The 25144-nt window shown below is 40.8% G+C and overlaps 1 protein-coding gene across 1 annotated transcript; it reads left to right on the forward strand.

The window, feature by feature from the left end:
* Positions 1–24376, forward strand: LOC110486391 (carbonic anhydrase-related protein 10). Its single transcript, XM_021557940.2, has 9 exons — positions 1–433; positions 2583–2657; positions 8979–9124; positions 17278–17463; positions 18225–18320; positions 18461–18533; positions 20735–20889; positions 21032–21206; positions 22334–24376. Exons 1-9 carry the CDS (start codon positions 376–378, stop codon positions 22354–22356), a joined length of 987 nt encoding a protein of 328 aa, XP_021413615.2. The 5' UTR covers positions 1–375; the 3' UTR covers positions 22357–24376.
* The last annotated feature ends 768 nt before the right edge of the window (positions 24377–25144 follow it).

The following is a 25144-nucleotide window of genomic DNA, read 5'->3' on the forward strand; positions in this document are numbered from 1 at the left end:
ACCAGTCTGTCCATGGTGATGGTCTGCCGCACGCAGTGACAAGTTGAGTCCACTCAAAGATAGCCAGTCATGTAGCTTTAGTTTGTACTCGGTCTTCAAACACATTCAATGGCGAAGCGAACTACGGCATCGTGTCGTAATTATAGAATATATCTTTTTTTATGGATCACATTGCGTGTTTTGAGCGGTCGTGGTTTTTGGCGCGCGTTCTTTTGACCTACCATTTTGGCAGAGCGCGCAACACTCTGAATGTGACACCTTGGATCGTTGACGGATTGGGGAAAATGCCTCGTCAAAGTTTGTCATCGTTAAGAACTCAAACTTTGCAATTAATATATTTAAGCTTTTGCAAAATTAATTTGGAATGAATGAAGAATGCATATCGTTTGGGAAATATTTTTGATTTTTCAAGCATATTTCATCTGGACATCAGGTAAGCCTTGAAGCCTGCGGTTATTAAATGTAATACATGAGATGAAGTGATGATCTTCAGGGCTTGAACAAACCCCAGAATATTGTGAAACATTTAAATGTATTTGGATAAGGAAATACAGAATAGTCTTCTGTTGGTGATACGGTTCCTACTGTAAACCGTGCAATGTAGGGCACGGGTGTTGCAGCTGTCTACCAATAATTGTTTCAGTGTAGGTTTAAGCATGACAGGTCTTTAAAGGTCACTAAAGCAAATATTTACTCCACTTGCGCGTGAGTTGGCAACACAATTACTGTAGTCGTTGATTATCTAGCCGTTCTCTTGAATGTTAGTCATAATATTATATAATAGGCTATTTGTGTTTAGGATTATAGATTTGTTTTGTCCCGCCCCCAATTTGGTACCAATGAGAGAACATTTTACAAAATCTCTTTGCGCCTGTCAAATTTGTAATGCTGAGATTAGATTCAACATTGGGCGTGTTCCACATACAGATGCTCTTTGCATGTTGCATGGATATTATTACCCACATCTTACATCATCGCAAACACATCGAACATCTTGTCTGCATCCTAGGAAAAAATAAAAGTAAAGCTATGACAGAGACTCATTTGTCAATAGATGGAACTTTTCAAGTATGTTTCATTTCTGCTTTTTGCCAGACAGCAATAAATGGTATCTTATGTTCTTACTCTCATGACCGCTGACATGATGTTTAGTGGGAAGAACAGCTGACCGTGGGGCTTGACCCCAAGATCCAGCATTGCAGAGGTCAAGTGATGTACCACAAAACCCAGGGCCTGGGATAGAGGCAGTAGAACACTCAGTAGAACACTCACATTTCAGCATTCTCTCCCTTTGAGACTTGTCCATTCGCACAGAGCCCATCTGCAAACCAGCACCCTAGAAACCTCCGGAATGATCCCTTTGCTGCCTGCCACCAATATAGCAAGAGAGAGGAAAACTGACAGGGGGCACGATCCTCAAATCCTGTGTGGTGCAGAGGCAGGTGCTCTACCACCTGTACCACAACAACTCGGCCTCAGGGCAATTCATAGGATTTGGGATCTAAATTTGTTTCCCTCCATTAAGTATGATATGTTATGGGGTTAGGGTTAGAATGGAATAGCTATTGTACAATATCATACGAATTGGAGGACGTGTAGAATCACATGTCTTACCCGGCCGTACAATATCATACAAATTGGATGATGAAATGTATAATGCATCTCGGCGGACCAATGGGGCTGCAGGTAGCCTAGTGTTTAGAGCGTTGGGCCTGTCACCGAAAGGTTGCTGGATCGAATCCCTGAGCTGACAAGATAAAAATCAATTGGTCTGAACAAGGCAGTTAACCCACTGTTCCCTGGTATGCCGTCATTGTAAATAAGAATTTGTTCTCAACTGAATTGCCTAGTTTAAAAAAATAAGTATTAGATGTCTTGCTCTGATTACAGGCTGCTTGTTCTTCTGTTAGCATTTGTGGTAAGGACAAATGTTAGGGGAATTTACGGTGCAGGTTAGTAGAATTAGGTTGAGGTTAGGGAAAGTGTTAAAAGTGCTTAAATGCTACAGTTGTCCCCGACGCAACTCGAACACACAACCTTTGGTTTGAATTATTTTTTCAGATTTTTCAGGGGGTGCTGAAGTACCCTCAGCACCCCCTGAAAAATCTGAAAAAATAATTCAAATAAAGCAACCAAAGGTTGTGTGTTCGAGTTGCGTCGGGGACAACTAATCAAAATCAAATCACATTTTATTGGTCACATACACATGGTTAGTAGATGTTATTGTGAGTGTAGCGAAATGCTTGTGCGCCCTACTTCCCTTGGTTATGGACCAACCTCCCTATTTTTCATTTCTGTCTTAAGTAAACAGACCATTATTCTATTTGTACCGTAACGCAACATATCCTATTAAATGGAGGTATCCACTTGATCATTCCAAACCCTACGTCTTTTTAATGTGGTCAGGCTGACCACAAAAGCCAAGGCCTCAATTCAGTTTTTATCTCTAATCTCTCTCATTGTCTCTTTAAAGGTAATATTAGACTTAAGAAGTGAAAGTTAATAGTGTTCTAACAAGTGAGTTGATGATCATTTTCAGCGACATGATAGTTTCTGTGTTTTTGTTTTTTTTCCTACTGCAGCACAGCTAATTTCACCAAAGATTCATGACGGTTGGTGGGCGTACAAAGATGCAGTCCAAGGGAGCTTTGTTCCAGGTAATTATTTTAGATGTTGAACAAACACTGACATCACATGAACTCAATGCCTTGGTGTCCACATGGCCCACTATTAAATAAGCCTTGGTGTCCACATGGCCCACTATTAAATAAGCCTTGGTGTCCACATGGCCCACTATTAAATAAGCCTTGGTGTCCACATGGCCCACTATTAAATAAGCCTTGGTGTCCACATGGCCCACTATTAAATAAGCCTTGGTGTCCACATGGCCCACTATTAAATAAGCCTTGGTGTCCACATGGCCCACTATTAAATAAGCCTTGGTGTCCACATGGCCCACTATTAAATAAGCCTTGGTGTCCACATGGCCCACTATTAAATAAGCCTTGGTGTCCACATGGCCCACTATTAAATAAGCCTTGGTGTCCACATGGCCCACTATTAAATAAGCCTTGGTGTCCACATGGCCCACTATTAAATAAGCCTTGGTGTCCACATGGCCCACTATTAAATAAGCCTTAGTGTCCACATGGCCCACAATTAAATAAGGAGATGGTCCTATCAGTTTTCCACATTGGTTCAATGTCATCACGTCATTATTTTTTGTTGAAATGACGTGGAAACAATGTTGATTCAACCAGCTTTTGTCCCGTGGGTTGTTTCGTAACAGAAAGCCAGACCAAACAGTCCTCTCTGTTTTGGGAAGGGAACATTTCTTGTTAACCGGGAGGATTCGCTTGTTACTAACGTTCTTGCTCTTGGGCAGTGTTATTGACATGGGCTGGCTTCTTCCTCCGCTCTCTGTCTCTGCAGCAGGAGCTTCAGGTTCACTACTGTTCTGACTGCAGGTCTTATGAAATGTTTATCACAGCCCTCTCTCCATCTTCCTCCCTCCCTGTGTTTCTTTACTCCATAATCAAGGGGAGCACAGACATACAAGTATACAGAAGAAGAATGGCAGCACAATGAATAAAAGAGAGGTCTCAGACCTTTTCAACGAGGAAGGATGAATGACCAATATAACTGTGTAGTCAAGTGTAGTCTGGTAACATTTCAATAATACAACATTAAATATAATTATACATTCATACCATTTCTCATTTGGAAACGTTTGGAGAGCTCACAACCTGCGCAACACTTGTGATAAAGAACTTGTGGTTTATTGAATTGCATTTTATTTCATTGCACTCATTTTCTTTTGAATGCTGACATTTTTAAAGTCAGAACTTTGTATGTATATATTTGTAAATATCAGCGTCATCTTTGAAACCCCAGCGCTGTGTAAAAAACTCCAACACTCATTTGCACCTCTACCTGCCTGCCTCCTGCTGAATATTTGTCCTTATGACTGCTAGAAGGAGATAGGTTACAGTTTCCGCCCCAACCTGTCACTTCAAAAGCACTCAATGATCTCGGAGTCTCTGCATTTGAACTTTATGTTTATTTTGGTATAGCGTGATAACCAGAATTCAATATAATTCCAATGCAAGAACACCCAAAAATGTAGCCCCCTCACCGATGTCAACTGCCCCCTTCGTCACTTTGTCCTGGAGCCGTGCCTGCTCTGGAAGACAACATAATGATGTTTGTTTCCAACATTAGTGCTGTTTTCCTAAATAAGTTAAATCAGCTTTGTGTTTTGTTTCCTTTGCTTAGTATCGCGATACTGGTATCATCCCACCCCAATTGTCTATGTGTGCCTTAAGGAAGGGTGCAAATTTGGATGAGCCAATGGGCTCATATAAGGATATGTGAAACCAGCAGAAACTGCTGCCTTGAGGGCCAGCACTGTCCTCAGCTGCTCCATGTGTAACTCTGTCATTGGATTACCTTAGTTTCAACCTCTCTTCTCCTCTCCTTTAGGGCAGCAGGGCTAGGAGGAGAAATGCCTATTTATTAGCTGTGACAGATAAGCACAGCAGGTGACACAGAGGCCTTTGGAAGTCTTTTGTAGAAGGTTGTGGGATGCTCCCTGACCTTTTACTTTATGTCTCCTGCTAGTGTATCAGTGTGTGGACTCAGGGGGTGAGCCCTTTCAGCCTCTCGGCCTAGCTGCAGGGAAGCTTCCTGTCTATCACCACAGAGACCTTTACACAGGAGAGGAGACATCCACACACAGTCAACCGCAAGTGACAGTGACTCTGTGTATGTGCTGTGTGTCATATGGGTGGAAGCCAAGTTGGTGGGATGTTTTTGCTATTGTACATTCATTCACCTCAAGCCCTTTTTGATGAAAACAGGAAACTCTACAGCTAGAATGTACATTTGGAGCCATCTAATTAAAGACTTTACTTTTTGAAATAGAAAGGAAATCGAATTGATCTAAACAGGCTCAAGAAGAGTGCAATTATGCCTTGGCCCATTAACTTTTTGATACAGATTTCAATTCAACTGAACCTTTTGTCAGAAACAAAGGCATCACCTTCCTTCTGTATATTCTTACAGGAGCATAACTCTGTATTATTATTTGTATGTGCTGCAGTCTTGGAAAGTAGGTCACCAAGTTAGTGATCACAGCCAGCTATCTCTCTCTCTCTCTCTCTCTCTCTCTCTCTCTCTCTCTCTCTCTCTCTCTCTCTCTCTCTCTCTCTCTCTCTCTCTCTCTCTCTCTCTCTCTCTCTCTCTCTCTCTCTCTCTCTCTCTCTCTCTCTCTCTCTCTCTCTCTCTCTCTCTCTCTCTCTCTCTCTCTCTCTCTCTCTCTCTCTCTCTCTCTCTCTCTCTCTCTCACACACACACACACACATACACAGACGCCCTTGCAAAGACTCTGAGGGGCAAAAAAAGAAGTGCGGAAGGAAGAAACAGAATCCCTCCCACGCAAAGGGTTATGAGGGAATTTAAATGGAATGGGAAGAGGCTAGAATAGAATTATGATTACTATGCGCTCAATAATCTTCTAATGGTATTAAAAGGCCATATTCACAGGACCCGCACTTTACATTTTCGCTCTCACTCAGAGCTATAATAATGTTAAGCCCCTCTTCCTCATTTTCCCACCCACCGACTAATGTGATGAACATACATATGTTCTAGCATATTGCTGCTGTATTTCTACCTGCGGGTATGGCGGTCGGAGGATGAGCGGAAAGGTTTGTTATTGGAGCAACACTAGCTACATCATTGTCTTCAAAGCTAAAACATTATGTGAAGGTGCTAGATTATGACTGACATTTAAGACTTTTAACAACCAAATCATCTATAGGCGAGCCAGCCAAGTAATTTACAGCTGTGATAAAGGAAGATGCTCAAAAGAAAGGTCAGAAAAGCAGTGGCTTATTCCTCCTTGCCTTTGTCAAAGTAAGATTTGATTTGTTTGAGGGCTGAGCAAAATAACCTCTTACAGCAGATGGTGTTAAATCCTCTATGATGATAAGAGGGTCTAGACCTAGGAATATTATCCTGTCAAACCAGAAGCATGTCAGTAACCAGGTTTACATTCAACCTTTTGAATCGGAAGAGTTGAAAATGTCATGGAAACCCATCTAACGTGTATTTCTTTTATTCAGTACATGGAAATTGAACCGCAAAAGTTATTTTTATGTGCATTACGTCCTCACGCACAGACTTTTATCCTCAAACAAGTCCGTTACTTGATGGAAACATTTCTGGTAAGAAAATGTGTATGTTGTTTTTATGCAGATTTTAGAATATTCACATGAAAATCTGTCACCAACTGGATGGAAACCTAGCTAGTTGTTATACATTGTCAGGCTACCACGTTGGAATTGATATTGCTACCTGCCCACCAATACCCAAAACATCTGCCTGCCTTTTAAATAAATTGCTCCATGGAATTACCCCTTGGCTTACAGCACGCTTTTTAAGCACTGTTTGTTGAAGAACAATTCTCCCTTCATCATTACTCTCTGATTGTCTCACACTGCATAGCCTATAGTTTTCATGAGACGGTTGTCTGAGTGTGAAAAGGTCTACCGTGTCCTAGTATTTGGCAGACAATATTGCAGTTGCAACACAAAGTGATTTGAACTAATTGTAGTTCCATCTGTAGTTCTCCCACGTCCCAAGACATCTGCTCTCTGATGTTAACTGCATGATGGATCATCAGCTATTCCTCCACTTTAATTATATCCACAGGACCTTAGGAAGGCAATACACTGGAGTCGGGAGTGTCTGCACAGTCCAGCAGGTTCAATAGATTGCAAACTGTCTCAATTTTGTCTTCTTTGTTTACGCTGCTTGGAAAATTGGAAATGTAATCCCTACGATCTGAGGGGAGGATTTCCCTGGTCATTTTGATATGAAATCAGAGTGAATTTTGTGAATTGTGATTGCTGTGAATTGGCCAGTCCTCAGTCCTAGTGGTCTCTCCAGACCCATTGACATTTATGTTCTAATTTTAGTTTGTTCTCTGTAACGTTATGTTTATGTCCTGACTATTTTGCTCTGGAAAAAAACCTCTAGACTTCAATTAGCTGCATATCCCAACACGTGTTGTGAAGTCTCCCTAGAGGTAGTGGTACTGTAGGGTCTGGTTTTCAGCTCTTGGCTGGGACATACTGCATTGCACCTGCTGCATGCACCTGCTACCTGATCCAATAATATACCTGTACTGGACTAGAGATCATGAGCACTAGGCAGCATGGGTAAAGGGGGTGAGAGTTCACATGTGAGGGTTTAGACATACTTATACTTTTCTAGCTGAGTTTTCTAATGAAAATGGTTGTCTTTCCTGCTCAGCCTCAGTAATGTCTAGGAGCACCTCTAAGCACCTTTCGCTGCTAAAACAAGCACGTTTGTTTGAATCTGCCCTATGAAGCATCCTTAACAATGAATGCCTCGTCATTTCTTTAGACGTTTGTATCGCTCTTGCTCCACCAAACCAACAAGCAATGAAAGTGATTAACTATTTAATCCAACAGTTAGATTGCCATGAGTTGAGTGTAGTGCTACCTTATATTTCCTTTGAGCATGGTTCTCAGTTTGACATATCCTCTCTTTCCTCCGACTGTTGTGCTCACCAAATGTCACTGAGTGGGATTACAACACAGTTACATCACTGTTTTAGGACACAAAGGCTTTTATATATGTCACATTACCACATTTTTGGGCAAAAGTAACAATTGTTGCCAAAATACTGCCTTCGAAACTATCAACAACAGTGCACATTTTTTCCTGGATCAATTGTTAAAACAATGATAGTTTAGTTAAAAATGCCTAGGCTTCATTTTGTGATCATTTTACTTTTTTTTTTTTTTTAACACTATATTGAACCCTCTACGCGTGCAGCTACAACTGGTAAACAATTAGTTGACATTCAGAAATTCCAACATCATTCCAGATCCTCATCTACTGTATTTCATGATCATGCATTAAGAGTAGTTTGGCCAAGATCAGCTTGTAATATAGGTCACTGATCAGCTTAGGGTGGCTAATTCATTGCTTATTTGCTAGTTTAAGCTGATTCACTAGCAGATTCACTAGCTGATTCTTTAGCTGATTCTTAATTCTGAAATTGACTCCTAGTCATGATTTCCTCTTATTGTAGAAATATCTATAGGGGGTTGTGGCGCTGATCTGATAGTCCATAACCACCATTGGGCTTTGCCCAGAAGGCATGCCCCTTGCCCATGAATTAAGCAATGAAAAAGTACTGGTTGTCCCAGGAGTCTCCATCCAGCAGTCCAGATGAGTATCAGCCTCTAATCCCTGTGCTAAGGGAGAGAGTGTAAAAGTCCTGAACCCTCATTTGTTTCACAGCTGGGCGGCCTTCTCCACTCAAGCCGACCCACGTGATGTAATCACAGCTGGGTGACGTCACGCGTGTCAGAAAGGAGTAGTGATGGCACTCTTGAGGCCTGCCACATCTGTCACAGCAGCCCTGCTCCTGTGCCACTGCCAGGCTCTGAGCCCTACTAAGAGGAGAGGATGGGTTCTCCCCAGTCCCTTCTGTCATGTGCAAGTAACGAGGGAGGGATAACTAAGATTATTTCAGCTGATCTTAAATCATATTCTGGAAGCATTTAAACTGATTCTAATATAGAGGGATTCTATCTAAATCCATAGTAGTATCTACATACATACATACATAATCAACTTTGGCATTACTCACGTGCCCTTTTCTCAAAATAGCTTTTCCTAGTACTGTACAATCATAATATGGAATGTTGTGCTGATGGCATACTCCATACTCTAACTGCTGCTGTTTCGGTTACAGTAAGGCAAGGACTTTAAAGGGATATCTTTACTTCGTTTCATTACTCAGTGTTTCCTCCTCAGTGGTTCCCGTCAAAGTTTTTATAGTCCAAGTTTATAGTTTAAGAACTTACTCATCTCACACATCAACGCGATATTAGACATCCACATGATAAAGGACATTGAACTGTGCTTGTTGTCCACAGTACCATCCTTCTGGGGGCTAGTGAATTCCGCCTGGAACCTGTGTGCCATGGGAAAGAGGCAGTCGCCGGTCAACATCGAGACCAGTCACATGATCTTTGACCCCTTCCTCACCCCTCTACGTCTCAACACAGGCGGACGCAGCAAGGTAAGGAGATTGTGGAAAGCCTGATCTTGAACTCCCAGATGACTCTTGAGCTTGTAGATCTGAAGGGCATCAGGTCTACAACTTCAGGAGACGTTGATAATCTGCAGGCTATTATTGGATTCCATTTGTGTGTGTTCATATTATATTTATAATGTGTAATGAGGACCAGTATGCTCAGCCATCATCAAAACAAGGTGTTCTGTTTACAGAATAAACATTTATAGATTTATAGTATGGCCAGGTCGCAGTTGCAAATGAGAACTTGTTCTCAACTAGCCTACCTGGTTAAAATAAAAGGTGAAATAAAAAAATAAAAAATAAAAAAGTAACATCAGATTTCTACTCAGAATTCTTTCGACTACACAGACAGGGTCAATTTTCTAAATGCCTCTAGCAACACCCCCGCTATCTAGCCCCATGGCTCTCCTTTAGTTGTACATCATGCTCTGCTTTCACAGTTGCCTTCTGAATCTCTCCCATCCCGATCCCATCAAATGACCCATATAGCAGATAGTATTTATTGTAGGATTTCACTAACATTATCAAAGGGTGTTGGCAGGATGCCCCAAGCTCAAGCTGCAAGCTGGGGACAAGGGGGCATGACCATCGTTCACCACAGGGCATAAAGTCCACTAGGGAATAGGGGAAATTACTAATCATGTAAAATGAGAACGACAACAGAATTACACTCAGTACTGTAGTTCAAATGGGGACAAATGAACTATTACCGAGCCTATTTGATGCAATCACATTTTATTGATGTATCTTTTGGTTCTTTGCAGTGTTGTGTAAGAATGAAAATTGACTTACTGTAAGGTATGTATGTGGTGGCCATTTTTCAGAGGACAAAACCCTTTGATTAAGACAGTCCACCTCCCCCACCCCCTACCCCCTCCCCCAACATTTGATTCCCATGAATAGTACTCTCATTTATTTTGAATCAGAAAACTACCACAAGGAGCCAGGGAGGATTGGCAAAGAACAGTACATGTAAGAGAGGGTTAAATTGTCTTTGTAAGTCTTGTTTTATGATTAATGCTAGTGTGCATCTGCTGAGCGAGAGCGCAGAGAGCTGGGCCATCTGTGCTGGCGTGTGTCTGTGGGAGGACTGTGGGAGAGGGGATACATGAAGTTAGCCAGGATGTTTTTACATTCGCCACAGCTCGTCTACTCGATACTCCCAGATATTTGTCCATCAACAGATGGACATGTTTACTCTCCCGGTTAACTGCCTCTTTTCCTGCACTTTTACAGAAGTGTATTTGTTCACTTCACTTGAATATTAGGGAAATATTTTCAACTTGTATGCTCAGGCAGCGACTGAATAGCAATTTGCATTTTAGATACTTGATTAAGACAATTCATCCGAAGAAGCGATTTAGTGTGGCAATCTTTGTCATGAAAAAAGACAACATGAAACTGTGGTGATAAGCCTTTGCTTGATAAATGGTTCTGTTCACAGCATCTTTGAATTGACTTCAATGTGTTGACATTTAGTAATAATTTGGATGCTGCGACAGTCAATAGCAGGACATTAGTAATTTCCTATCTCACTTGCTCCCATGATGTCCACAAAGCCATACTCACTCACACACACTGTCACCAAATTCACTCATGAAGACGTAGTTTCTCATTAACTTACCCTAGTAAAGCTCAAACAGTTGCTCATAGAAAACATTTAGTAGGCAACAAGTTGGCATTTTGCAAAGCACCCATGAGGAAAACTGTCAGTTGGGAAATGTTGGTCCTTTGAAAATATTGGTGCAATTATACAGCATAACCTATTTCATGTAATGTAATCCAGGGCTAGAATATCCTTATTTTTTTGTTTATCCAGAAAACAGCCTGTTATTACCATGAGACAAGTTTGAGATAAGATACAAGTGACCTTAGTTCCTTTCGAAGGTTGAAGGACTTCAATGTCCTCAGTCTGTCACAGCTTCAATTATGTTCAAATCCCAGACTTTGAATCCTCAAGGAAGGGAGGGAGTACAACGTGGCTTAGGAGTGACAGAGACTAAAGGATAGGTAAGGTGGGTGAGATGAGTGTTGGGTCAAATAACAGGAGGATTCATCATTCTGACAGGCTTCACATGGAGTGTCACCACTTAAAGACATGCTCCTTTGGTGACTCATTCCTTCATTGCGGTGCCTTTTGGACCTTTTTGTGTTCTACCAGTTTGACTTTCAGAAAAACATATTGGTCAAGCTCAGACACTTTTTATTTTTTTGGTGCATTTTCCAACCTGTTAGATGCCTAATCCTAACAGGGTGGAACCTAACAGGGTGGACATTTGGAGCCTAAATTACCCATAGCTCTGTGAGTGAGCATTTAAATGTACAATAAAGTATATAATATCGTAATGGTGAACACTTGAACAGGATTAAATGCAATTATAATAAATACAATAATCATGGAAGAAAGTTATTGAGAGAGAATTTAACTAGGACTATAAAATAATGAAAAAATATACAAATTATACAAAGGTACTGAGAATCCTTTTAACAAAGATGTTTAGGGGTTGTCTGAGGTCCACACAACATTCAAACAGACACCATGAACAGGGAATTTAGAAAACACACTTTATTGGCAGCGATGTTTTAGCATATGTTGTCTTTCATGTTGCAAAATGATGGTTAACTAGCCAAAAGGGGAGCTACTGGTGCGCTTCTCGTGCATGATTTTGTGAGGATTTCTGTGTACCTGTTTCGAGTGTTGTAACCTTACTGTGTTGGCGGAACAAATAACATGCCTTCTGTTGCTTTACCACCCCAACTGCATTGAACTGCCAGGAACAGGCAGTGTTTCTGTCAACGTGTGTTTACTGGAGATTCTCTCTGCTGCTCGTGTTTAGCCCGAGACAAAATTCTCTCCATTATACAACTATTGTGGATCAGAAAAATCCCAACTTTGAAACAGAGCCAGTAGATGTGCCTCGTTGCATAGAAGGAGTTTCCCCACAGAGAGGAGCTCACTTCAGAGTGTAAAGGCCACAGTTAGAGGGCGGCAGGTAGCCTAGCGGTTAAGAGTGTTGGGCCAGTAACCGAAAAGTCACTGGTTAAAATCCCGAGCCGACTAGGTGAAACATCTTTTGCTATGCCCTTGAGCAAGGCACTTACCCCTAATTGCTCCTGTAAGTTGCAGATAAGAGCATCTGCTAAATGGTGTAAATGTAAAATGTGTATTTTTCAGGCAGAGACAGTAGAGGGCCTCCAGGGAACTGAGAGAAAACTGATGGGGGATTTAATAATCTAATCAAAGCTAGTCTAACTTCTCTTCTCAAAACATGGTGGAAAACCAAAACTACCTCCCGTTCTCACTGTTTTGAGGGCAGTCACTGCAATTTACTTTTCATTGATATAATAATGGGAGAGTCTTGCGTTCTGCATAAGAGTGAGGTATGACATGTACAGTGCCTTCAGAAAGTGTTCACACCCCTTGACTTTTTCCACATTTTGTTCTGTTACAGCCTGAATTTAAAATGGTTTATGTTTAGATTTGTATGTCACTGGCCTACACAAAATACCCCATAATGTCAAAGTGGAATTATGTTTTTAGAACTTTTACAAATTAATTGAAAAAAGAAACGCTAAAATGTCTTGTGTCAATAAGTATTCAACCCCTTTGTTATGGCTAGCCTAAATAAGTTCAGGAGTTACAATTGGCTTAACAAGTCACATAATAAGTTGCATGGACTCACTCTATGGGAAATAAGTGTTTAACTTTATATTTGAATGGCTACTTCATCTCTGTACCCCACACATACAATTATCTCCAAGGTCCCTCAGTCGAGCAGTGAATTTCAAACACAGATTCAACCACAAAGATCAGGGAGGTTTTCTTTGTCAATGATCAACACAATATACTCTGTCAAAGTAGAAGAAACATGTGTAACATTTGTAAAAAATTTTAAAAAAAAGAAAAAGAAAAGAAAGCAGACTGAACCAGGTTTTCCTCCAGGATTTTGCCTGTGCTTAGCTCCATTCCGTTCATTTTTTATCCTGAAAAACTACCCAGTCCTTAACGATTACAAGCGTACCCATAATATGATGCAGCCATCACTATGCTTGAACATATGGAGAATGGACCTCAGTAATGTGTTGTGGGGCGGCAGGGTAGCCTAGTGGTTAGAGCGTTGTACTAGTAACCGGAAAGTTGCAAGTTCAAACCCCTGAGCTGACAAGGTACAAACAAATCTGTCGTTCTGCCCCTGAACAGGCAGTTCCTAGGCCGTCATTGAAAATAAGAATTTGTTCTTAACTGAATTGCCTGGTAAAATAAAAAAGATTTACCCCAAACACTTTGTATTCAGGACAAACAATTGCTTTGCGGTATTATTTTAGTGCCTTGTTGCAAACAGGATGCATGTTTTGGAATATTTTTATTCTGTACAGGCTTCCTTCTTTTCTCTCTGTCAATTAGGTTAGTATGGTGGATTAACCTCTCTAGGGTATGTGGTAGCGTCCCACCTGGCCAACATCCAGCGAGATTGCAGAGCGCCAAATTCAAATACAGAAATACTCATTATAATAATTCAGGAAAGATACAACTATTTTACATAGGTTTAAAGATTAACTTCTTGTGAATCAAACCACGGTGTCCGATTTAAAAAATGCTTTACGGTGAAAGCATACCTTACGATTATTTGAGAACATGGCCCAGCAGACAAATCATTACAAACAGTACCCAGCCAAGTAGAAGAGTTACACAAGTCAGAAAGAGATAAAATTAATCACTTACCTTTAATGGTCTTCATATGGTTGCACTCAGAAGACATTCATGTATTCAATAAATGTTCCTTTTGTTCGATAAAGTCTCTTTATATCCAAAAACCTCCATTTTGTTTGCGCGTTTTCTTCAGTAATCCACGCAGTCACAACAGGCAGACAAAAAATCCAAATAGTATCCGTAAAGTTCGTAGAAACATTTCAAACAAGGTTCATGATCAATCCTCAGGTTGTTTTTAGCCTAAATAATCGATAATATTTCAACCGGACAATAATGTTGTCAATATAAAAGGTAAACAAGAAAGGCACTCTCTCGGTCGCGCGCATGAAAAAGCTCTGTGACACAGGAGGGTCCACTCATTCAGACTACTCTTACTCCCTCATTTTTCAGAATACAAGCCTGAAACAATTTCTAAAGACTGTTGACATCTAGTGGAAGGCATAGGAACTGCAATTTGAGTTCTAAGTCAATGGATACTGTAATGGCATTGAATAGAAAACTACAACAACAAAAACATTCCTACTTCCTGAATGGATTTTTCTCAGGTTTTCGCCTGCCAAATCAGTTCTGTTATACTCACAGACACTATTTTAACAGTTTTGGAAACTGTAGAGTGTTTTCTATCCAAATCTACCAATTATATGCATATCCTATATTCTGGGCCTGAGTAGAAGGCAGTTTAATTTGGGCACGCTTTTTATCCAAAATGCCAAATGCGGCCCCCTACCCTAGAGAAGTTAACTATAATGTTGTGGATCCATCCTTAGTTTTCTCTTATCACAGAGATTCAACTCTGTAACTGTTTTAAAATCACCATTGGCCTCATGGTGAAATCCCTGAGCAGTTTCCTTCCTCTCCAGCAACTGAGTTAGGAAGGACTCTTGCATCTTTGTAGAGACTGGGTATATTGATACACCATCCAAAGTGTAATTAATAACTTCAGCATGCTCAAAGGGGTATTCAATGTCTGCTTTTTTATTTATTTTTACCCATTTACCAATAGGTGCCCTTCTTCCGTGACAAAAAAAGGACAATTAAAACCATTTGAATCCCACTTAGTAACACAACAAAATGTGGAAAGTCAAGGGGTGTGAATACTTTCCTGAGCCTGAGGGACAGTCCACTGTACAGCAGAGGGGAATAGTTTAACCTAACCTGATACAAAACAAATTTCAAATTAAAATCAAATGTCCCCAAAATGTAAGCCCTCCATATTTCGACTCAATTCACTGAAGCAGAACAGCAATTAGTCCCAAGCCTTTTTAACTCAATGAAGCGTGGGGGGATTTTTGCTCATTGTAAGCAGCTTTTATGCTCTGTTTGGGAATGCTAAAAGTGGACAGAAAAATCGGTAAATCCCTCAACAGGAGTGTTGTGTCAGCTCCTCCTCTAGCATGACTTTATGTCCAAATACATACATCAAGGTAGCTAGAGCATTGTGTGTGTTATAATCAATGATCATTGTGAATCTGAATAGAATTAAGGCTCATCTGCAGAATTTCTGCCTGTTAGGTAGGCCTAGTCTGTGGTGTCAATGAGACAGCACAGAATGGAGAGCATTTGAAGATGCTACTCTTAATAAATTGAAGTTATGTTAAGAGATTTTATTTGGTTTGATTGAGTGACCACGTGACCATACCCGGCCAGTATAAAAGCACTGATTTAGAGTATAGTCGGTTGCTACTCATTCTGTACCTTAAATGCACTGTTAAGTGGGTACTCTAAATGTTCTTATTATATCTCTGTCTATCAGATTTTAATGCACCACTGTTATCAGAAGGATTTTGAAGGCTGTTTGGTGAACCGTAGGTGGATTTAGTGAAAACATATTTTTATGACAAAGCAAGCCAGCTACATTATCACATCCCAAAGGGCCTCATCACATTTGTTTGCTTACTAGCCAGTAGAGATTATATCATCCCCAAAACAGAACCTACAACTCCGAACCCATATTGCCGTCTTCTCATGCACAAAGTATTGGCCCCAGTACCAGCTCAGTGCCAGCGCAGTGCCAGCTCAGTGCCTGCTGAGTGCTTCTTTTGCCTAGTAATTAGAATAGGTGTCAGTGGAAGATTTGGTATAATACATAACACTGTTGAGAAATTGAATTAATTTTCAGCTCTCACCATTTTGCTCATTTGATTACATGCATTATGCACTAAGAGGGAGTAGACCGGGCCCCTGTTTAAAGGGCTTTAAAAAAAATACATGTCAAGTGAAATATATTGCTTTTCTTACTTCATTTAACCATCGGCAGTATTTGTTGTATATATTTTTCAGTATTCCTTTGTCTCTGAATAAATTAACTAAGTGGATCACCCTATGATGAATGACTCCATCAAGATTTACACGGGCATAACACTGAACTCCCTCCCTTCACTTTTTCTCCTTACCTCCCTCTAATTTAATTATAAGTCTTGATGTTATCCTAGTTTTATATGAAAGAATGGAACAAAGTTTTGAAGGTCTTCCTTTACCTGTTGGACATTTCAATGTGTCACTTCAAACAACGTGAGAGTTTGTTTCTCAGTTTATTATTCATTTCACCTCCTTCCTTAATAATGTGAGATTTGGAAGATGATTTTCATTTTTTAAAATTTTTTATCCACTTTTTAAAAACCTCATTTACTGCAGGCCAACAGCCAATCCCAAAGGATTATTCTGTGATTATGAGCCTGAAGAATATTATAATTTTACATTGCAGTAATGGGAAAATGCAATTTCTTTTTCTACCCATAATGGAAATTATAAAGAATTACACTGAACAAAAAGAGATACTGTGGTGAGACTGTTCATCCACCGCCATCACCTCATGTTTCAGCATGATAATGCACAGCCCTATGCTGCAAGGATCTGTACATAATTCCTGGAAGCTGAAAATGTCCCAGTTCTTCCATGGCCTGCATACTCACCAGACATATCACCCATTGAGCATGTTTGTGTATGACAGCGTGTTCCAGTTCCCACCAATATCCAGCAACTTCACACAGTCATTGAAGAGGAGTGGGACAACATTTCACAAAGCCACAATCAACAGCCTGATCAACTCTATGCGAAGGAGATGTGTCGTTCATCAGGCAAATGGTGGTCACACCAAATACTGACTGGTTTTCCGATCCACAACCCTACCTATTTTTAAGGTCTCTGTGACCAACATATGCATATCTGTATTTGCAGTCATGTGAAATCCATAGATTAGGGCCTAATTATTTTTTATATATATTTAAATTGACTGATTTCCTTATATGAACTGTAACTCAGTAAAATCTTAGAAATTGTTGCATGTTGCGTTTATATTTTTGTTCAGTGTATTAAATGAGTTATCTCCATTTCCTCTTTTGTAGAGGTCTCTCAGGTGAGAAACTTTCCCCCCTTCTCTTTTACCACACATCCACCACACCTCACTTGACTCCTCTCTGTGCAGATGGGAGGCACCATGTACAACACAGGGCGCCACGTGTCGCTGCGGCCAGACAAGGCTCACCTGGTGAACATCTCCGGTGGGCCTCTGGGTTACAGTCACCGGCTGGAGGAGATCCGCCTGCACTTCGGCAGCGAGGACGGCCAGGGCTCGGAGCACCTGCTCAATGGACAGTCCTTCCCAGCAGAGGTGAGAGGGAACGAGCCAATGAGCCGAGAGGGATTATCTTTATCTTTGTTGTGTCTATAAACAATCCAATCCACTGCAAGTTGCTTTCATTAGACTAAGAGCTCAATTCAATCAAACTTGCATTACAGTTAAGGCTTCACTGCTTTACACAGCCCTACCAAGGCTGGTTTGTGTGGAAGGTTTCCTCAAACAATGGATAATGATCAAATATGCTGGACTACCTCTATCACTCAGTCCACTAATCACATGTACAGGGCCTTTGAAGGGTGGGCTAGAAGAGCATCAGCAATCTGCACCCTAACAATGTAATTGAAGGCTGGATCGACAAGTGGCAGTGGGTTTTTAGTGGCAGTGGGTTTTTTCAGTGGAGGAGGCCGATATTATAATGACAAAGTAAAAGCAGTAAATTTATCGGGTACCAAACTGAGTTTGTCTGTCTCGATTGAAATTAGATTTGGCAAACACTTTCCAGTCACTATTTTTAAGTGAGGAAGATATGTTGCCAAAGTAAGCGGCTGCCCAGATAATTAGAGCTGAATCTCGTTCTAAATTGGAACTCTACTGAGCAGATACGTGTGAAAGTAAAACATTCCTGGATTTCTTGAGTTTATCTTCGAGTGAGGGTTGGATGGATAAGATTAGTTTAATCTGACATAATGCTTTCATGTGCAAGACAAATTCACATTTCTATCTCACATGGTCTAACACCAGGAAATGAAGGACTCCCTGTTTGTTTTGTCTTTATCTCGCCTCACTTACAGGTGCAACTTATACACTACAACCAGGAACTCTATGCCAACTACAGTGAGGCAGCCAAGAGCCCCAATGGCGTAGCTATTGTGTCCATATTTATAAAGGTCAGTTTGTGCTTGATGCAGACAATCTCCTTCTCTGTGGTGTTCTATTGTAGTGACAGTGGTCTTTATATTCAGAATCCCATGGGGCTGTGCTGCGGATGCTGAATATTTTATGTTCCTTTACATCTCATCCCTCTCAGATATCCGAGTCTCCAAATGTATTCCTGAATCGCATGCTGAACAGAGACACCATCACGAGAATAACATACAAACGTAAGCACCCTCAGGCATTTAAGATTTGTGGGTTTATGCACACACATTGTCAAATCTACCGTAGTCACAGATAGAATAGTAGTCAGATCCATTTCTGGATCCGTCATAAAAAATTATATCTAGAAACTGAATTCATTTGGCTAATTGGAAGGTTGCCAGAGATGGACTTAATCAGAGATTGAGTGAAATTCATTCCAACTTCTGAATTAATCAGCTACATTACCAATGTGATCTTCCTGGTTCAATAGATAAGATGTGTAACAATAGAAACCGCCCCCAACCCTGAGAGATGCTTGAGTCATCTCCTGTTTCTAACCGACAGAAATAACTCTGTGGCACTTTCAGAATGTCGAAACTTGGCATTCCTTTAAAGACAACAATTATGTAACATTGCTATAGTTAGTATTAACAGCTTCTACCCAAACTCTCTTTTCTTTCAGTTTTATGCTCTTCATTAAGTCTGGTTAATTTAATTTTCAGTCCTTTTTCATTAATTAAATTAAATTAAACAAATTACATTAAATAAATCACTATTCATCCTTTTATTTGTATCCCATTACTATAATAATTGGATGTAAAACTGTATTACAAGTCCCAGCTGACTGGGGAGGTACTATCATTCGTCAAAACAAAATGCAGTCACCCCCTTACTGAAGACACCCAACCTTGACCTCTTATCTACAGGCCCGTCTCCAACCTCTTCCAATCAAAAGTATTGGAAAAAGGGATTGCAAACCAGCTTCAATCCCATCCGTCTTCCAATTAACTGAACAAGTTTTTCCAGTGAGGTTTCCAGTCCTTGCACAGCACCGAAACAGCTATGGTGAAAGTTACCAATAACCTTCTGATGCCTGCAGAATCTGGATTACCTAGCCTCCCCACTTCTCTTAGATCTCAGTGCTCTTTTGACACTGCTGACCCCAACATCCTCCTGCGGCATCACAGACAGCACACTGCAGTCTCTGGAACTGTTCTGAACTGGTTCTCCTCTTACCTCTCCAATAGGAAGTAATACATCCCGATTGGAGAGTCCAGATCGGTGGAGTCTACGGTCACATGCGGTGTCCCACAGGGGTCCGTTTTGCGTCCTATTCTGTTCCTAATCTACATGCTTCCTCTCAGCCAAATCCTCAGAATCTGTAACATCAACTTCCACTGCTGCACTGACGATACCCAAGTATATATTTACATCAATCCGGACACCATCTCAGGCCTAGCAAAACTTGGCAGCTGCCTAGATGACATCAGGGCATGGATGAAAGAGAACTTCCTCCAGCTGAACAGCTGCAAGACTGAGGCTATGCTTATTGGGACACACAAGCAGGTCACCAGTGCTGGAAACATCTGCCCTACTAGTGACGGTCAAGTCATCCATCTGTCCTCTGTCATCTCTAACCTGGAAGTTAAGTTTGATCCTTCTCTGTCCTTTGATGCCCATATAAAACATATCTGCAAAACATAATTTTTCCATCTAAGAAACATTGCTCAGCCAGATGCAGAGAAACCCGTCCACGCCTTCATCTTCTCCCAGATCGACTATGGCAATGCTCTGTTCGGGGGCCTTTCAACCAAATCACTTCAGAGGCTACAACTTCTCCAGAAGAGTCCTGCCAGGACCAAGAAGTCAGCCCACATCACCCCCATCCTTGCTGAACTCCACTGGGTTCCGGTCAACTAAAAGATTGACTTTAAAATCCTCCTCCTAGTGTTTAAAGCCTCGAATGGATTGAGTCCCATCTACATCAATGATATAATTTATATCAATGAGCCACCTCGCACTCTCCACTCCAGCAACTCACCACTGCTTCAAGTCCCCAAGACACATCTCCTTACTATGGGGGACCGAGCCTTCTGCTCCTTTGCCCCTCGCCTATGGAATACTCTCCCTGACCATTTGAGAGCCGCTCCATCAATCAGAGCTTTTAAAACGGGTCTTTAAACACATTTCTACAGACTGTCTTTCTTATAGACCTAATCTGGAAAGTCCTTTTAGCAACTAGCCTACTATTGCTATTTCCTGCCTTGATTTTTATTGTAATTTTTATTTTATTCTCATTACTTTTTGCCTCAGCTTTGCGATAACACTGTAATGAAAAGCGCTATACAAATGAAATGTGTTATTATTATTCTGTAATACAGTGTAGAAAGTGTTGAGGATGGTACAGTATGAATCTGATTACCTCTGTTTTGGTCCACTCCAGATGACGCATTCTTACTCATGGGGCTCAACATAGCAGATCTATATCCAGACACTACACGTTTTATAACATACGAGGGCTCCATGACTATCCCGCCCTGCTTCGAGACAGCCACCTGGATCCTCATGAACAAACCTGTGTACGTCACACAGATGCAGGTAACTCACCCTCGATCATGGACTCAATAATAACAGTAACTCATGTTAGCCAGAAGTTACTTGATAATTGGCCGTATTTGAGACTGTAGATTCTCTACCATAAACCTTATCTGTCCAACTTTCTCTCACGCCGCCTCTTTAGATGCATTCTCTGCGACTGCTAAGTCAGAATGAGCCATATAAGATATTCCTCAGTATGAGTGACAACACGCGGCCCGCCCAGCCTCTCCTACAGCGCTGTATCCGCACCAACATCAACTTCAGCAAGCAGGGCCGAGCCTGCCCCAACAACCGGGCCCTGAGGCCCCAGTATCGAGGTGTGTCTGAACGCATGGGTTTAGGATCTTTATTCAGTCAACACGGTTACTTGAGACTTTCCGGTAAAATTCAGGTATTGGTAAAAACAGACTGTGAGAAAGAAGTTTGTCATTGTAATATAAACTGCACATACTGTATTCTGAAACCGGTTTGTGTTTTTAGAAATTCAATATTTACACTCAGTGATCAGTTTATTAGGTACACCACCCCATTCACAAAAAATGGTTCGCTTCTACAGACAGTGGCATCGAGTTATTCAGTTGATGTTCGATTAAACATTAGAATGGGCAAAACCAGTGACCTAAGCGACTGAGCGTGGTATGATCGTCAGTGCCAGGTGCGTCGGCTCCAGTATCTCAGAAACATCCGGCCTCCTGGGCTTTTCACACATGATAGTGTCTAGGGTTTACTGAGAATGGTGCGACAAACAAAAAACATCCAGTCAGCTGCAGTCCCGTGGGCGAAAATAGCTTGTTGATGAGAGGTCGAAGGATAATGGCAAGAATCGTGCAAGCTAACAGGCTGGCCACAAATAAGTAAATAACATTGCAGTACAACAGTCGTATGCAGAAAGGCATTGCAGCAGACAACCACACCGGGTTCCACTCCTATCAGCTAAAAACAAGGAGAAACGGCTCCAGTGGGCACGCGATCTCCAACACTGGACAATTGAGGAGTGGAAAAACATTGCCTGGTCCAACAAATCACAGTTCCTGTTGCGTCATGCTGATGGCAGAGTCAGGCTTTGGCGTAAGCAGCATGAGTCCATGGCCCCATCCTGCCTGGTGTCACCGATACAGATTGGTGGCGGTGGTGTATGGCGTATGGTGTGGGGAAGGTTTTCCTGGCACACATTAGGTCCCTTGATACCAATTGAGTGACGTTTACATGCCTTGAGGAATTCAGGCTGTTCTGGAGGCAAAGGGGGGTCCGACCCGGTACCACATGGGTGTACCTAATAAACTATGTTTTCTCAGTCTTCTATAGTTCTGAGATGTCTATAGAGAAATGCCTCGTCCCTCAAAATGAACAGTTTCTTTGTAGGTTCTATGTCTCAAGCATTGCCTTTGTGTTTCCAGTTCAAGCAGTTCATGCTAACCTCCACATCTCTTTGTTATCTTTCCAGTAAACCAGTGGCTTCTGAAGTAGGAAAAAGATGAACATGCTGTACACTACAACACGGTGAAAACTAAATATTGGATCCTGATTCTCAAAACTTTATTTGAATGTGGAAATAATACATTATCAGAAGAGAGGCTGTTTTTTGAATATGTTTGAGATTGCAAAGTAAGACAAGGAAAGATTGAAAAGTGTAACTTTTAAGGCTGCACAAATGTAATTATTTTATAGAGCTTATGGAAATGGGCTGTATGGAAATTCAGCAGGCTCCGCCATTTACCGACCTCTGCAGTGGAGACAAAGAGGACCTCTTTTATGACATCATCACCAACATCAGATTCACTTGAGCACCCAAAGATCCCAAAGGACCAACACTTCTTGAAATGAGCTAACTGTAATCACAGATACAACCATAACGTGTTTTGATACCAACAGCATTCCATCAGATCTGACAACAAGCTAAGAATCTGAATATGATAAGAGGGTGCTTCTGGTGATGAAAGCTTCTACATAACCATGTCACAAGCAAAAGGTGTACTGAATAAATGTCACAAATGCAGAAACATTTCCTGACCATGTGACCTAACCAGGAAAAACTCTGGACCCCAGTAAAACACCAGGGCATGAGATGTTCCTGTTCAGGCCACATAGTCAGGAAACACTCCTAGCCATAGACTTAGTAGATACAGTATTTTATACTGTATTTACTAAACTTTTCTAGCCATTTTGGGCCATTTGCCTTTTCTCTGTTTAATTGTTTACAATTTCATTCACTCTGTTAATTTAAATGATAGCAGCCCAATTAACATGTTTCAGAGAATTATCTAAGATAAAATAACACTTTACATAAGGCCTATATAGTATATGCTGTTTAAGAATTGTATATTGTCTAGCACTGAATAGAGCATGGGACGTGATTTGTCTGCAAATTCTTTAAGCAGTCACAAGGCATTCCTTATCAATTATTTATCCTCATTTTCGATTCAGAGCTGTGTATGGCGTTACAGGCAATGTGGGGTTGTGTGTGTGTGTGTGTGTGCGCACATGTGTACATGACTGTATGTGTGTGTGTGCGTTCTCTCCTGGGAATTGTATTTCTCATTAAATAGGGTAAATCTCCTCGTTTTGTGGCAACGAAAGAAATACAATTGTATTTGTCACATGTGTCAAATACAACAACAGGTCTAGAGTGATGTGCTTACTAACAAGCTCTTTCCCACCGATGCAGAGTAAAACAAGAAGATAAAAACACAAGAGAAATAACACACAAGAATGAAGCTAAATACAGGAAGTACCAATATACCATATCAATGTGCAGGGGTACGAGGTAGTTGAGGTAAGTATATACAGTGCCTTCAGAAAATATTCACACCCCTTGACAAAGTAGGATTTATATGAATTGAATTGTAATTTTTTGGAAACGATCTAAACAAAATGGAAGAAACATTTTTTTTTTTATTAAATGGAAAATAAAACACAAAGTAATCAACCCTTTGAGTCAATACATGTTAGAATCACCTTTGGCAGCGATTACAGCTGTGAGTCTTTCTGGGTAAGTCTCTAAGAGCTTTGCACACCTGGATTGTACAATATTTGCCCTTTATTCTTTTTACAATTCTTCAAGCTCTGGTTATTGGTCTTTGCTAGACAGCCATTTTCAAGTCTTGCCATAGATTTGTTTGCCAATTTAAGTCAACTTAACTAGGACACTCAGGAACATTCAATGTTGTCTTGGTAAGCAACTCCAGTGTATAATTGGCCTAGTGTTTAGGTTATTGTGCGGCTAAAAGGTGAATTTGTCTCCCAGTGTCTGTTGGAAAGCTTAGCTCTATTCCATTTATTTTCATTTTAAAAACTCCTTAGTCCTTGCCAATGACAGTCATACCCTCAACATGATGCAGCCAACTTCATGCTTGAAAATACAGAGATTGTTAGTCAGTGATGCTTTGTATTCAGGACAAAAAGTTAATTTATTTGCCACATTTTCTTTGCATTATTACTTTAGTGCCTTATTGCAAACAGGATGCATGTTTTAGAATATGTGTATTCTGTACAGGCTTCCTTCTTTTCACTCTGTAATTTAGGGTAGCATTGAGGAGTAACTACAATATTGTTGATACATCCTCAGTTTTCTCCTATCACAGCCATTAAACTCTGTTTTAAAATCCCCATTGGCCTCATGGTGAATTCCCTGAGCGGTTTCCTTCCTCTCCGGAAACTGAGTTGGGAAGGACGCCAGTATCTTTGTAGTGACTGGGTGTATTAATACACTATCAAAACTGTAATTAATAACTTCACCATGCTCAAAGGGATATTCAATGTCTGCTTTTTTTTCCCATTTACCAATAGGTGCCCTTCTTTGTGAGGTTTTGGAAAACCTACATGATCTTTGTGGTTGAATCTGTGCCTGAAATTCACTGCTTGACTGGGGGACGCAGATAATTGTATGTGTGGGTTACAGAGATGAGGTAGTCATTTAAAAAAATCATGTTAAACACTATTATAGCACACCGAGTCCATGCGACTTATTATGTGTCTTGTTTAGCAGATTTGTACTCCTGAACTTATTTAGGCTAGCCATCATTTTTCTTCATTTGTAAAAATATATAAAATCATAATTCCACTTTGACATAATGGGGTATTGTGTGTATATCAGGGGGTGTGAATAATTTGTGAATGCACTGTACATGTAGGCAGGGTTAAAGTCACTAGGCATCAGGATAGATAATAATAAGAGTAAAAAAACAAAGTAGTAGCAGCAGTATATGATGAGTGTACACTCTTAGAAAAAAGGGTTACAAAGGGGTTATTTGTGGAG

This window comes from Oncorhynchus mykiss, chromosome 13 (genome assembly GCF_013265735.2).
Source record: "Oncorhynchus mykiss isolate Arlee chromosome 13, USDA_OmykA_1.1, whole genome shotgun sequence".
Lineage (NCBI taxonomy): Eukaryota > Metazoa > Chordata > Actinopteri > Salmoniformes > Salmonidae > Oncorhynchus > Oncorhynchus mykiss.

Excerpts from the sequence above, each read along its gene's own strand:
- LOC110486391 (XM_021557940.2), top strand. The coding sequence starts at position 376 with ATGCATATCGTTTGGGAAATATTTTTGATTTTTCAAGCATATTTCATC. Across the intron at positions 18,321-18,460 it reads TTGTGTCCATATTTATAAAG|ATATCCGAGTCTCCAAATGT; the intron begins GTCAGTTTGTGC and ends CATCCCTCTCAG. Across the intron at positions 21,207-22,333 it reads CCTGAGGCCCCAGTATCGAG|TAAACCAGTGGCTTCTGAAG; the intron begins GTGTGTCTGAAC and ends TTATCTTTCCAG.